Consider the following 15,854-nt stretch of genomic DNA (forward strand, 5'->3'; position numbering starts at 1 on the left):
GGATAGCTTTACTGCGTCTGTTTTCCATTTGGAATTCAGAACAAAACAGAACAAAATCTTAAGAGCGCCACATAACAGTGCATAATAGGGTCTGGTTTTATGCACAGCCACAACAATAATATACATGCACTGTAAATATACACACATATGTACATATATACACACAGACAGGTTTGTAATCTTTGTGGGGACTCTCCATTCATTTCAATGGGGAAAACTCTAATTCCAACATGGCGACCTGAAAAATGGTCCCCACAATGTCAAAACAACAGGTTTTTATTACATTGTGGGGGACGTTTGCTCCCCACAATGTAATATAAACATAATCCACATACCCGCCTACACACACATATACACAGAAGGTCTGATTAAAAGGTCAGCTCGTTAAGATCGACCGATTCATCCCCCTGAAATGTCACGCGTGTTTCCGGCTCGGCTCGGGATCATTAGCGTTTGAAAGTGGGCGCCGCCAGGACGGCCGTCAGCTCTTTCCACGACGTCTTTGTCGGCCGACGCTGGCGGGGGCCCGGGAAGACTGGGAAAGGCTCCACCACCATTTTAATCAACTGAAGTTCTTGCCCCTTCTGAGTGTCACCGGACGATGGCCGGTACTCGTTTGTCTTGATCCTGGGTGTCAAAGATGTCCCTTGGCAGAGCCGGGGGGGCAGGCTAGCCTCAGACAGCAAGTCTACGAGCTTCAAGCTTCAAAACTCGTTAAATCTGAACAACTGCAGACAATCAGGCACTATTACATCAAACCATGCATTTGAGTGGGGCCCCTTCGGATTGGCAGCCCCCTGTTGGCGACAAAAGGTCACTGCATTAAATATCAAATAAATGTCTTCCTTTCTTACTAAAATCACATGTTCTGCTACCCAGCTAGCTGGCTACCATCTTCACTATACGCTCTACCTATTTATTTAGCTTTTGAAACATCAGGGGTGGGGGTAGGAACAAGGGCCCTTATTCAAGGGCCCAAGGGTGAAATCACTCGGCCGAACACATGGTTTTGAACCAGCGACCTTCTAATGACAAGAACGGCGTTCTAACCCTGTTAGCAACACACTACCTCCCAGAAAACGCCAATTCCACACAGACAGAACAAAAGTGGGATTTGTTCCCCCAGCTCTGGAGGTAAGATGCAATAGTGCAACCCACTGAGCCACTATACTGGCTTCTGCATTTATCTGTCATTAAGGTCTACAGAAAGCACTTGGGTAAGAACTTCATCACACTGTGTACACATGGCAATAAAGCACCTTGAACCCGAGTAATGACATTCAGTCATGGGGGAGCGAAGAAGGGCAAAACATGTTCACTTAGTACAAGTCCAGGGGAGCCGTAATCACCCCTCCCCCCACCCCACCGAACATCAGTGGAATCTTCCATTAATCAGGGCTTTGACTGTTTAGCTTCCAGCAAGGAGCATCAGAAGGGTGCGAACAGTAATTTAATGTGCAAAGTGAGATGGTTTCCTATGAATTTTTAAGCAAGTATATACTGGTGTCAACAGGAATAAATACTCCAAAAATACCGTTAAGAAATTATCTCATGATTTGTTCATCTCGGGCACCCTGCTCAGGGACACGGCTATTCCAGCATGCAGGTCTAGAGCACTTAAACCTATGACCCTCTGGTTTCAGGTCTAGTGCCTTACATGACAGTAGACCACTGTCCCAGGCACATCGAGCCCAATCAGCCAAAGGCACCAGGATGGGGCAATGCTCAGAGGGGACAGCCGGGGGGAGGAGCCACGGAAACCTGTCCAATCTTTGGGGGGAGGGGGGTTATGCCAGACAGCTGGGCCATTTAAAGAGCGGCGAGACACACAGGAGAGCAGATGAGACGCGTGGTGAGAGTCCGAGCAGCTGAGGCGGAATAATCAAACAAACTACGGGGGCATCAGGCTGGAGAGGAAAGAGGCTCGCGAGACTGCAAGCTGTGTCAGCTTCAGACAGGAACTGATGCTAAAGAAGCTGGTAAAAACCATGCAGCAGAAGAATATTCATAAAATAATCTTTAGGTAAAATTTTAAGCCATAGCATCCATTCTGTGGCAAAAGGATCCTGATTATAGGCTCGAATTTATACAGTATGACAGTAATAATGAAGTGCAAATGAAACATTACAAACATGACATAAATCAATATAAAGAGACATTATTTTTTTTCTGTCCACCATTCAGCGGAAACTATTCAAACTCTTGAATAGCTTCTACAGCGAGAATTTTCTAGAAGGTGAGAGGCTGAAGAAGTGTTCGTATTACAGGACAAGCCTGAGGTGTTCATGGCTTTACCTGTTTTGGTGCCATAATGTGAAAGTTAAAAACTACTAATGGTTAGCGGTCAGCTAACAAGGCATCAATCGCTCTGAAGTAGATGTGGTCCTTCATAAGACACGGGGCGACTACAACAACGCCAGTCACACCAGGGACGACCAGCAAGGACCCAACGGCAGCCGCTCATCTGCTGAAGATCACAATTACCAACAAAAATAATGATCCTAATGCGCTATTAAGTCAGAGCACGAGTTTTCAGACATAAAACTTCTTCATTTTACTTACAGCGACCGGATTAGGGTAAAACCAGGAGGGGGGGTCGGCGGGGTACTCCTTGGAGAAAATGGCTCGATTGTTAAGTCGGGCTTTCAGAGCGAAATCCCCTTTGTCGCCCGGGCCGCCTCGCATGCGGGACGCCAGTTACAGATTATCCACGCTCATTTCACACGCCATTCAGAGGCACCGCCTGCAACTGTTGCTTGTCTGTGACGTTTTGGCATGGCGGCTCGCCGGGGCCGCAGACGACATACAAATGCAGACGCTGGCAGGTCCCCCTCCCTCGGGACACTCCGGAGACGTCACCCGTCCGAAAGGGGCAGTCATGGAGCAGTCCCCGATGCCTCCCAGACCCGGATGCGCTCGAAACAGGTTCAGCACGAAGACACTTGACTCGAGCATTAGGGTAAACCTACACACCCTCAGACGTGACAAGTGGCCATAAAACACGTATTATAATCATTTCATGAGAAAAATAAATGTCTAAATCAAATTCATAACTATAATTTGGCAGACCCCTTCCACCCCTGTCTATCCCATGCCACAGAGACTTGAGCAAAAGGCGACGGCTTTGAAAAAAACAAAAATATCACCGGAGGGTGAGGCAGGAGAGAGGGAGAGTGCGCGCCAAATGAAGCAGACTTTCGGCACAGATAAAACAAGAGGTAGCGCCGTCTATACAGGATGGACAATGGCCCACCACTTCCACTGAAATATTTGCTTGGCTCAGAGGCCTGTTTCCAGCATCAACCATCGTAGCCGACAATTAAAACCAAATGAATGACAATCTACGGCTTTAGGACAACTATTTGCATGTGCTTCTACTGACTTAAGGCTGCAAAGATTCATCAAGTGGAAATTGGCATCCAGAAAGGGAAGACGGCAAACTCAATAAAATTTTGCCAGAAGGTACCGTGTAAAACCACACAGAGCGATTCGGTCTAACAGATATTAGAAGGACAATTTAATCCTGCAATGGATCTTATGAAATCTTTTAAATGTTTTCAGAGTGTGATGAAGAATCTGTGGGAACAATACAATACTCTTTCAATTTTATCTGCCCAGTATTGAATTTTGTATAATTGTACTAGTAAAATCTCATACCAATTTATGAGTGGGAAAATTGAAAGTGGGGAAAAGAGTAAATACAGCATGTAAAAATTACACTACAATGGATACAGCGAGATGAGGTGACACAGAGAGATGTTTGGAATTTGATCCATATGGGAAGATCAAACTAAAATTCCAGACTCGGGATGTGAATTCCCCATCCATACAGCTCCTACCTGGAGCACAATACATGGCGCTGATGGCTTCCTGGTCGTACGAATCCTCCACATCGCTCCAGCTACAAAAGTAAGTCAGCTGGATGTGTCCTTTAAAAGAAAACATAACAGGAAAATAAAATTCAAACACTCTCCCCTTCCAATGTGTATCAAGGAGAAACTAACTGTAATTATTCTTTCGTAGCTAAAACGGTATCATTAAGAATAATGCCCTCATTAGCCTACAGAGGCTATTACTGAGGGCAAATCTGCTGCGATGATAATGAGGCTTCAGATAGCAAATTATGGTAGTAATCACGGGACGAACCATTTACTCAGCTAACTGGAAGCAACAGCCAGTAGGGAAAGAAAAAAAATACATAAATTTAGAACAAAACAACAGATAAACAAATAAAACAAAACAGCCTGACCTCTGTCGTCGAGTAAGATGTTGTTTGGGTTCAGGTCCCGGCAGACGATTCCTTCCTGGTGGAGAGCATCGAGGGCAATGACAATCTCCATCGCCCAACGCTGAACATACTCCTCGGGTAGGTGAGTGTTTGCCGCTATAAGCAGGAGCTCATCCAGATCCTTAAAGAGCTGAGAGACGTCATCGCTCGCCTTGCCCGGCTCCATCTCCGCAGAAGCGCTTTCTCCAAAGGCTTCAGACGCTATCTGGTCATGAGTGTCCTGGTGCGAATGCAGCTTGCACTTCAGGGAGAGCCGGGCTGAGTCCGCATTCTCTGGAGCAGCATGTAAACCAACGTGGACGGCTCGCAATTCGTGCGAGACGGTCGCCTGAGTCCGGCAGGCCTCTAGGCCTGAAGGCAGACCGCCACGCTCAGCTAATGAGCTGCTGCAGGCTGCAGAGGCAGGGGGGGCACAAACCAAGGATGGGCCCCCTTCATCCTCAGACAGGCCAAGGACTACATCATCCCCTAGGTCATAGTGAAGCTGCAGGACATCCGGCTTCCCAAACCTCGGGGACACTCTGGCGTCATCTGTCGAGGACGGGCCGGCCATAGGCAGCTCCTCTCCTGCCACATCTGCCACACCAGGGAGGTTCACCAGGAGGTCTGGTGGTCGGCCTTCATCACAGCTCCCCGTGTCTTCCACCACCGCTTCCTTAAAGGAAATGACAGGGACGGATTCATTGGAGCCCCTATCGCTATCAACCCCCCAAAGGTCCATCTGAGGCAGCTTGACATTCCCGACGACCTCTGTCACCTCCTCCAGGTCACCGGAGGGGAGGAATGGCTTGGAGGGCTCGAACTTCAGCCGGTCTCCTGACTCCACACCCAGGAGATCACTGGTACTGTCCTTGCTGTCGATCCTGAAGAACTCCATCGGCGTGTTCTTGGACTGGTCCAGTGAGTCAGCGGGGAGGCAGGCAGAGCTGAAGACCTCGCCATGATCATCCTCAGCGAAAAACCGGAATTCCTGAGCCATCACAGGGGAGGAGAGGCTGTCGCTACTCAGCAGGGGGTGTGCCCGGGGCGAGGGCTCCTCGGCAACTGGGGTCGGATGCTCCTCCAGGGAGTCTGATTCAATTTTCTCCTGCTCGTACTCATTGCAGAGGGCCAAGTAACTGTTTGTGCACTCCTCTTCAGAGGTTGCCCCAGAGTCCAGCAGGAGCCGCTGGGAGCCATCGGCAGCCTCCTCGTCCTGAGTACTGCTGTCATCCTGGGAACTTGGGGTGAGGCTGCTCTTCAGAGGGAGTACCCCTAGCGTGACGCCCTCCCTGTAGGGGCCAGAATCCAGGCTGCTGGAGCTCAGCTCCTCATTGGTGTGAACTGCCGCTGTGTGGGACTTCTGGATGAACGGAATGTCCAAGCTGTCTTCTGGGCTCTTGTTCAGGAACTTTCCGATATGGGACCACAGCTTCCCACCTGATACAAGAAAACACCTTCAAGTAAACTGCCAATTTGATATTCCTAACCCAAAACTATGCATTTACTTAGCCAGATAACTGACTAGATCATATCTGGTTAACCCTATGACCCTGATGAAGATGAGAGGTTGGAGGATAAATGAATGGATTAGCACCCTACTCCACGGAACTACAGCAGAATCCCCTGGGACTCTAACCAGTAATCCTCAGGGTACGGTCCTCAAAGTTAGTCACCGGACACCTTCAGTAACTTTACAGTCCCCTTGAAGGAGTTGACCACCTATCTCCTTGGGTTTACATGTAGCAACAGAGTAATACTTTATAAAGAGAGAGAACAGCAGACATAGAGGTTTTCAGAAAGAAATCTCTCATAGTCACCCACTCTTGCCAGAAGGTATAAAGCGGCCTACATGTTAGTCTTTGAAATGATGTGCAATGAAGACCTGCCATATATTAAACAAGAAATATCACCTCCTTTAAAAGTGAGGTAGGGCATGAATATAATGCATGTACTAAAAGCAAAGCAATGGAGTGCGGAGATGGTCTAGACGAGCAGGAGGACAACACAGAGCATGACGTCTGCATGATTGGCACTTCCTAAATGGAAGGACTTCCTAAACGTCTCATCACAGGAGGCACTTCTGATGCCTGGGGGAGCAGTTGTCAGTTAGCGGGCAAACAGGACGGGTTCAAGATGAAATCAGAGCTCAGAAACATACTGAGAATTCAGCAGGAGGTATGTGAATATCCACTATTGGCAGAGGAATTATGGGAACGCGTCCGAGGCTCTCCAAGAACAAGCTGGGCCCAGCCATGCCATCGATATCATCTTGTATTGCTTACATGCTCAGCTGACACATCTTCATCAGAGCCTGAATAATATATTTATCATGGTAGCACTCTGGAGTTCACATGCGCTCCCCGAGCTTGTACTGGCTTCCTCTTGGAACTCCAGTTTCCTCCCACAATCCCGCAATTTGGCTAGGTGAATTGGGATCTCAAAATTGCACATAGCGCCCGTGATTATGTGTGTGGTTGTCCAGCAATGGATAACCTACCTTGTATCATATGTTTCCTGGGTTTGGGTTATGGTTCTCTGCAACTGTATTGAATAAGTTGAAAACGAATGGATGGATGCTAATAGTTTCCATCAAAATTTTACAACCCTAACCCCACCCCCAGCTGGTGGTGTATTCTGGGTATATAAACTGTGAGGAGGGGCAGCAACGTCCCATCAAGGACTTATGAGTGCAGCGTAGCAGTTAAGAACTTGGACCTAAAGCTGCTGATTCAAGACCCATGGGATGTACGGACTTGGTACCCTTGAGCGAGATGCTTGCCGTGAACTGCTTCGGTGAAATTATTCAGCTACATACCTAGCTGAGCCATCTTACTTGGGGCATATTGTGGGTGGACCCAGGGCATGAGAGAGGGCTGAAATGCTTGGAAGAGGTGAAGGTAAAAGAAGGAGCCACAAGAGGAACGGACCCAAGCATCCCAACAATGATCAAGTCTGAAGACCCAGAGACAAGACGGAATGTTTTGGAGAAATTCCAGCTATATGGTTACCAGGGGCATCAAGATCCGATAAGTGTAATACCTGGATTTGCTGAAGAACTAATGGTCAGCAATAAATCTAGCAACGATGAGGAAGCTTTGCTGGCCAATGACAAGGTAGAAGAGCCACGATGTCGTCCATCCCAGCCCAGCAGCTGGAGCGTAACAGGGGTGGCAGCTAGCTCTCTACCAGAAGAGGGGCGAGGACAAGGGCCTGAGAGTGAGGTCGCTTGGGTCATCAACGGTAGACAATGGCAGCTCACTAGTGTGCCGGGAAATGGAGGCAAAGTGAGCACACTGGCCGAACACTGCCAGTGAAACGAGAGCCCCTTCGTCAAACTGCCAGCCAGGCTGAACCAGGAAGATGTAGGGAAGGAGGTCAGGGCACAGCAGACAGGCTGCAGGCATCATTCAGGTTATATTTCAATCAATTAAGCGTCTAAGAAACAACTTATTACTTAACACTAAAAAGTCCAACACTGAAAACTTTATAAGAATTCCATCTTCTCCAGGAACCCTTTTCTGTTCCCATATTTTATTTCTGATGTTTCTACCGAATATTGTGATTCTACATATAATACAAAAATCTTAACGCTATTCGCCCTGTATTGCGCTCTATAACCATAAACAAAATATTAATGGCTGACGCCTGCAACACCCAATTAATAATTCATTACGCTGCTTATTTTATTTGTATTGCTTCTCACTGACGGTATCGATGCGAATGGCGCAACTTGAAATCGAATTTGACCTTTCTGCATCAATGGCATGGCGCTTGTTCGTTGATATAAAGAACATATGGTCTGGCAATACATTCATAATTTATAAAAACTATTGATCCGGATTCTGTTATCAGTAGCATTTTCCATCGCAAGCTATCAGTCTCAGGTGTCATCAGTCTCCGTTTCAGTTCAAACGTCGGACAGAATTTGAAAAATGTTAATCGGTCTTGTGCACATCTGCCAACAGCTGGGCGGAACAGGTTGATGTTTCGGAAATAAAAAATGCACGCTTTCTGGAGGTTGGTGATCTCAATGAGCACAAATATCCAATTTCATATCGTGGAGAAAAAAAAAACCAAGAATAATAACAGGAGGAAGTCATTGATGATAGAAAAAGTCGGACGCTAGCTATCTGTCATTTAGCGCACGTAAATGATCCGGCTCGAGTCATCCCCGTGCGGGGCTCACGCGGGTTTTAACCTTCACACGCGCAGTGTGCGTTTCAGGCGTACAGCAACCCCCCCATGCCCCCCCGCAATGAGCCAGAGGAGCCATAACAGCGGACAAAAGTGGTGAACAGTGTGAGACACTTAGAAACCAGGGCCGTGCTGGCAGACAGTCCGCCTCCCCCCCCCCCCAGGTAAAAGCCGCCGTGGCTGGAAGGAGCGGCAGAGCCCCGCGCAGACAAAAGCCCACCGCCGCTAGCCTTTCTCCTCACCGCGCCGTCGGCCCCTCCCTCGGTGACGGAGTGGTACCTGAGACCCCCGCGGTAATGGAGGCTCGGAGGGGGGAGAAAAAAAAACAAAAATAATAAAGACACGGAAAAATAAAACGTAAAGAGCACCAGGTAGGGGAGGTGGGATAAAAGGGATGAATGAAGGAAGGGGGGGGGGAAAGGAGCTTCACAGTGAGGATGTGGACGACCTACCCTCAGCATGCTGCAGCACCAGGAAGACGGCGTCCTCTGAGACGATGAACTTGTGCAGGCGCACCATGTTGGGCACACAGCGGGGGATGATGGTCTTTTTGTTCCGGCCGCACTCGCTGCTTTTCCTCAGGCCCTGACGGGGAATGGAAAGGTCAGGCGTGTCCTCGCATCCCCCCCCCCTCCCCCCCACCCACCCCTGTTCATCAAGCAAACTCATCTATTCTTGTTACTTTCTACTTCAGACAGAGGGTCTCATCTCCGGCTCAACGGCCCCGGAGTCCCCTGGGGGGGGGGGGGGGGGGGGGAGATGGAGGGGGGGGGGCACGATGATGGCATCTGGCTGGCATCCAGCGCTCGGGAGATGCCACGGAGCTGCCATTAAAATCAATTACATGGGTCAATGTGTTTAGCAGGGAGTTTCGCAAACTAAGTCATCTGACTGGCGGCTCGCTGTCACCTTACAGGGACAAAGACGTCGCTATTAAACCACGACCGGAGTGAGGAAATCAAAGCACATGGTCCTGCATACTAAGTGACAATACATCACTCATTATGTCCTCATAATGTAACTGATTATTAAACTGATGGTAAAAATAACAATAAATGCAAAACTTACCTTGAGAATGAAGGTCTCCTGTGTCCTTTTGTCCATGACCAGCAAAACCTGAAAAGGAAACCGAACAGAGTGTTTTCACATGAATATTTCACCATTACGTGCATCCAAGTAAATGTAACCATTAAAAAAAAAAAAAAAAAATTCAGAATGAGGACATTTTGTACACCTGTATTTAATAGCCATCAGCAAAGTCTGCAGAGGAACCATCCGGGCTGTAAAGACTTGACCGTACAGCTCAGAGTTTATGTAGCGTCAGCAATACGAGGCATCGGGGTTACCTTGAAATGAGACCGTTTCATAATGACATCATTTAAGGTCTTTAAAAAAAATGAAAATGGGTAAAGTGACAACACTGCACGGAGGGTTACAGACTAATCGTACGAGCGTAACCGAAGCTTGCCGTACTTGGCACGGCCGAATTTACCGAATCACAATTTTTTTTTCTCCCCTCCATCTGTGTGTAGCTACAGCTCTCCTAACCACGCACGGGCCCTACGGTCATGCCGGGGCCCCAAACGACACAAAGTAGGTGACTGGACGGAGCCAGAAGCAACAACTAACTGAGTAACTGGCAGGTGCAACACTAAACCATCCACTTCATTTCTGTGCAATCATCTGTTCATAATAACGTTTACAGAAGAACGGAGCGGTATGCACATATATACATATACAAGAAATATATACACAGAAATTACAATAATAATACTACATGAATAAATACGACAGAAGAATAGAGGTGGATCAATACCAGGGGAGCTGAGAATGACAAGCAAGACTGATATCAAATTCAGTCCAATTTTAACAGCTTGCCAGTGAATACACTTAAAATCCTGAGTTTAAAGCAAAGTTAAAGCAGTTATTCTACAGTTTGTCATCCATTTCATTCAGTCTGATTTAACCCATGTCACTAAACTTCCTGTTCGACTCTCCCCCAAGAGCACAGCCCACAGCTAACCTGCCCCCCCCCACCCACCCTAGATGTTCAAACAGACATGTATGGAGCGCGACCTTTCTGCCACAGACACTCCGCACACGGGGGGAGGGGGGGGGCAGCTCCCACCATGCCTGCACTCCACCTCCTTCAGATCTCTCACTGACAACTTCACCACCACCCTCATTACTAAAGGGTTACTTCTCCCTTTGTTGTTACTCCTAAATCCTGCTTCCAGCTGAGATCATGAATGCATGTTTCCTTTCAGATCAATTTATCAGCCTATTGTGCAGATGCCACAACTGACCCAGAGTACAGAAACTGAACCACGTACAAAAGCATAACGAACAACTGTATGCAATCACTCAGCTACTGACTTTGTATAAGAACCTACACTGTCAGAAAAAGCACCAGCTTGTACCTTTAAGCCAATTACTTTAAGCACAATTGCTTGTTACTGGGGCTGTACCCTCAAGGGTCTGCCAGTTGCACCCTAGCTGCATATGTATCTTGGGGGTACATTAATATTGTCTGTACCTTGGGGAACAAAACTGTACCAAGGTTGTACCCTTCTTCTGACAGCGTACAGGCGTTAAACGCCATCCAAAACTCAAAGTCAGCACAGAAACCTGCATCTGAGAAAAGTATTTTTTGTTTTTGGTATTTACTCTAACGTCCGTCCTCTCTGCCATTTATTTCGCCGATTTAATACATGTACTTTTTAATTCAAATTCGAAAACTGCACACGGACACCTTAAAACACACGCATGGCAGGTACAGAGAGAGGACCCCCCCCCCCCCCAACCTCAGAGAATAGGGCGCCCTCTGCTGGCTGCAGCGGCTCCGCCCGTTTCTCTCACATCCTGATCCCTGACCTCGGCCTTCTCCCGAACAGGTGTTGGCTAAATGATAATGGATCTTTCCGTAGATAAACATTCATTGGTGAGCCAGGCGGCCGTGGCGCTAATATAATTAAAGCACAAACACGGGGCCGGCGAGGGCCCTCCATCTGTCCTGGGGCCGCGGCTCCGTAATACCGCCACGTGCGGGAAGGGGGGCCGGGGGACAGAAATGGGCAGGTCACCACTGAGCAGCTGTTCTCCATCTTGAAGGAGGGCTGCCCCTGAGGGAGGTGGGGGGGGGGGCACACATTGCTCCAGCACCCTAGAGAACAGAGCAACCCCCCCCCCCCCAGCCCCCTGCGACACACTAAGCCTCTCAGGTTAAAATGGCACAGCTGCTCGTCCATATTTAAGCAACAGAGGCTACCTAGTTTCACCTTACATGACGAACAAGGTGCCGGGAGTGCGAAACAGAAGGTGGACTCCAGAGTTGCAGGTTCGAGACCCTAGGGGGCGCCCTGCTGTAGTGCCCCTGACAGAGACAGACTAACCCAACTTTTTTGAGCTAAGTATCTGGCTGCATGAAATGAGAAAAAAAAACGTCCTGTAAGGTAAAAAAAAAAATTTTTTTAAAGTTTAGAAAAAAAAACCAAAAGTCATTAAAAAGCTTTCTTGCATAATAAGAGAAATATGAATTTATCAACTGTGTCTTTTGGCTTTTGCTTGGAGTAAAAAGATGCTTAGACACTGAATGGTCAGTTGGGTGTATATGGGAGGGGGGTCCAGCTCTGATCCTGCAGGACTTGAAAGGCCCCCTTGGATCCAGGACTGTGCTGTGATTTCAGGTTTATTAAGGCTGGTTCATAGTTCTCCGCACACGCACAAACACTCACGCGTTCGTACCGTGTATGCAGACACGGAAACGTTCATAGTTCTCCAGTCAAGCCACGCATTTTACACATGTGGACAACGTGCCGTAGAGGACACACACTGCATGCATGCGCACGCTGCGTACTTGCTATGTCATTCCAACATAGATACTGAGGAGGAAGAGCTTACGCATGCGCAGGGTGTCCAGAACTGCATGTGCACTGTCCGTGCGTGCGTTTGTCCGCAGATGAGGATGATGATGTACAAGTCATAAACGTTCGTGCGGACATGTCTGCGTGTACACATGCGGAGGAGTGTGAACCAGCCTTTAAAGGTAAGAATTTGGCTGTAAAATTCCTGAAACACAGATCATCCAAAAGCATGTACTACAAATCAACCCAAAAATAGCTTTAAAAGTAATGGTTCAAATCCCAGGATGGGCAGAATGATTTCACCATTGGGTCCTTCAGCAAGGCACTTAATGCCCAATTGCTCCATGGCTTGCTTGTCCATCGCTTTGGATAAAAGCGTCGGGTAAATAAATTAGAAATATTTTAAAAAATTATCACTATGATCACTCTGTGCTATGGAATAGGAGTTAATTACAGACAAAATGTTTTTTTAAAAAAAAAAAAACCCTTCAGCACCATAAAGAGGAAGAGATGGTACATGACATCGGAGAGGTCCTGGGAAGTCACATGACACAGAGTCGCTGCCACTACCGCACCCCCGCCAAGGGCAGAGCTGGACTGGGGAGGCAAGTCGGAGTCCAGCTTCTCCCCCAGCCCGGCAGCACTTCCCCCCCACTCATCCAGTCCCTCAGCTCCGGTCCGCCAGCGGGAAGCGGGCACGGTGAGCACGGCCTCCTCTCCGCCCCCCCCGCCCCCCCCACCCCCGCGACAGAAGAGCTTCTTCTGCACCGCTGAGTCTTCATCAAAACACTCGGGCAGAAGGAAATAAATAAATAGGAAGGAAGTGAGAGGCCCTCAGGCCCGGTGGAAGTCCGAGGGTCCCGCCATCTGCCGCGGCCCCGGTCCGGGCGAACAGACTGAAGGAGTCCTGCCGAAAGCCGGCAGACGGCGAGGACCGGTCCGTCACCGGGGGGACCCCTGCAGGGAGCGCCGGAGGAGCCGCGCGCGCTCCAAGGCCACCAGGAGGCAGTGTGTGTGTGTCGGTGGGCATGTGAGCCCGAGGCCCGGCCTCCCGCTGGCTCCCCGCTGGGACGGGGCGGCCGTGAGCCAGATGGGGGCCCCATTTTTCTCACGGCGTGGACTGATTTCACCTGCCGGGAAATGGGGGGGCTTGTTAAAACATGAGATCATTACCGTGACAGAAAAGCGAGTCGCTGGCTGGGGAGGGCGTGAGAAAGTCCCTGTGCAAATACAGGGAAGGGGGGGCTTGCAAAAAAGTCACCAAAAAAAACGACAATACCGCGAGCCGTGACGGAAACGCGCGGGCCGGCGGTCATGTGGCCGCGGCTCGGCCACGAGCAGGCAGAGCGGTTTCTGTCCGCGGTGTGAAAACCCAAGGAAACGGGCCATCTTCCAGAAGCTTCCAGGCCAGGGACAGACTGTGGCATCCATGACTGCTGAGCGCAGTCCAGGCCGAAGCTTTTGCAGTGTGTGGCTGAAGGAACGTTATGCTTCTATCCGCGCTTCCGGATGCTTCAGTCCCGTCAGCAATGAAATTCGCTCACAGAGAAACCTCCCAAACGCAGGTTATTCTCTACATCGACTGTCAAACCACCACAATCGACTGCATCGGCCAATGAAATCACATCAAGAGTAACAACCAAACACATAGAGGTTACAAGAAAGCTTCCATTGTCAAAATTCATTTCAATGTAATTTTTTCAATACTTGCTGCTACAATTCCCGTCACCTTTTAAATACTACAATTACCATCAGGCTTTCATTGTTATGGATTTATAATTTACTTTTCTGAAGTCTTTCTCAGAGATTTGTGCAGATGCTTATTTATCCACCTGGGAGGGGATTTGCATGAACTGGAGGAACGTGAGCCCATGGTCCATGTTTTATTGGTACTGGACCCAAAGCTGATCTTCTAGATGCCCTGGGTATTGGATCAGTTCCCACTCTAGCATGTGCTCTGCCGTGGGGTCGGGCGATTGGACGGAGTCCTGATCTCCAGGGAAACGCGGGACGCCGACCCGGCTCTCAGCTCGTCGCGGCCCCAGCAGCCAATCAGACAGAGCGTTTGGCCACATTTTAATTTGCCCAAAAGCGGGAAACGGCTCGCCGCGGATCCGGCCGCCAGCCCGGGATGGAGCAGGCGTGAGGCTAACGGTATGTTTTGCGTGCATCGCTGGGGGATGTCAGCTCGCCAGTGGAGGCCATCTGACTGTCAATAAAACCCGACAGAACCTTCTCCCGACTATCCATTTATTTATTCAGCACATGCTTTTTTCCAAAGCGATGCATATTTTTGAGAAACATAAGGGCCTTGCCCAAGGACCCAAAGTCGAAATCACTCCGACTCTGGGATTGGAATCAACAACCTTCCAATGATAAGAACCGCATCCAAACTGGCTGAGCCACACACAGACACTTACAGGAAAAGCTGTAGATGTCATACCTAAACGGAGAAGGTGAAGGGCTCACCAAAACAGGAGGAGAATGGACACCTCCCATCTGGTGCCTGCTGATGGCCTTGATGGATAACCGACTGGGAATCCCCCTGGTTTTGAATCCACCTGGGGGGGGGGGCGGCTTACCCTCTTACCCCGACACAGACCTACCACTGACTCGAGTTCATGGAGGTCCACCCCCTCGAAACAGTCACGGCGGGACAGGAAGTGGGCCTGCAGACGCTTGGCGCATTCATTAATTCATTTAGCTGGCGTGAAGTATTAACGAGCGATGAAGACTCACAGAGACGCAGCGCTGAATAAATCATCACAACCCTCGGCTTGACCTTTCTGCCCTGCAAACTTCGCGTGACCTTACAAGATCTGCTTAGATAAAAGGTCCCTTTCTTCTATTCCGCGCCCCCACCCCTATCCCAACTTCAAAGGCCAGGCTGCCGCCCCCTCCGACACCCTCAAGACTCACCTTGTCGATCACCCCGAGGACCCCAAAGATCTTCAGCTCCTCTGCGGGGTTCCTCTGCTTCCAGGTGGGCCTTGAACCCAGCGCCCCCGGGGCCTGGCAGAGGGCATCAAAGATCACACATCAATCATGGCCCCGGTGCAGGAGAGCTGGAGGCCCCCGCGCCCGACCTCAGGCGGTTACACAAGGCTAAAAGGGCCCTTTACCATCTTCCTTTCTCACACACGATTTTCCTCACGGCTTAGAGCCCCAGGCTAACGCTAATGCTAACGCTAAAGCTAGCCCTGTCAGTGGTAGCTACAGCACAGTACAGTAATCAATCATCTGCCTGTTTCTGACGGCTTTTCCTGATCGGGGTCATTGGCATTGTGGGGGGGGGCTATCCCACGCAGCATAGGGCTCTCGCAGGGTTAACACCCCAGACAGGAGCCTCTGATGTGTGTAGGTTACAGAGCTACCGACTGAGCTACCGCATGGCCCTACCACTGAATCCCAGATGGTTAAAAACAATTTACAGTTTACATTACAAACACTGAGGCCTCCACCATAAACCCTCACTAGGCTGTGACCTGACACACATGCAGAGTCTGGCCCTCTACACAGAGTGAGGG

The 15,854-nt window shown here is 49.3% G+C and overlaps 1 protein-coding gene across 2 annotated transcripts in view; it reads right to left on the reverse strand.

Annotated features, from left to right (window-relative positions):
* rps6kc1 (ribosomal protein S6 kinase polypeptide 1) overlaps positions 1-15,854 on the reverse strand; it is a 46,540-nt gene that overhangs the window by 15,177 nt on the left and 15,509 nt on the right. For both annotated transcript variants that reach the window (XM_072702488.1, XM_072702489.1), the window contains exons 9-13: positions 15,247-15,339; positions 9,533-9,580; positions 8,917-9,049; positions 4,250-5,707; positions 3,840-3,929 (exon numbers count right to left, since the gene is read on the reverse strand). In XM_072702488.1, the coding sequence (XP_072558589.1) occupies positions 3,840-3,929; positions 4,250-5,707; positions 8,917-9,049; positions 9,533-9,580; positions 15,247-15,339 (1,822 nt within the window). The remainder of the gene's footprint in view (positions 1-3,839; positions 3,930-4,249; positions 5,708-8,916; positions 9,050-9,532; positions 9,581-15,246; positions 15,340-15,854) is intronic.

The sequence above is a fragment of the Paramormyrops kingsleyae genome, chromosome 19 (genome assembly GCF_048594095.1).
Source record: "Paramormyrops kingsleyae isolate MSU_618 chromosome 19, PKINGS_0.4, whole genome shotgun sequence".
NCBI lineage: Eukaryota > Metazoa > Chordata > Actinopteri > Osteoglossiformes > Mormyridae > Paramormyrops > Paramormyrops kingsleyae.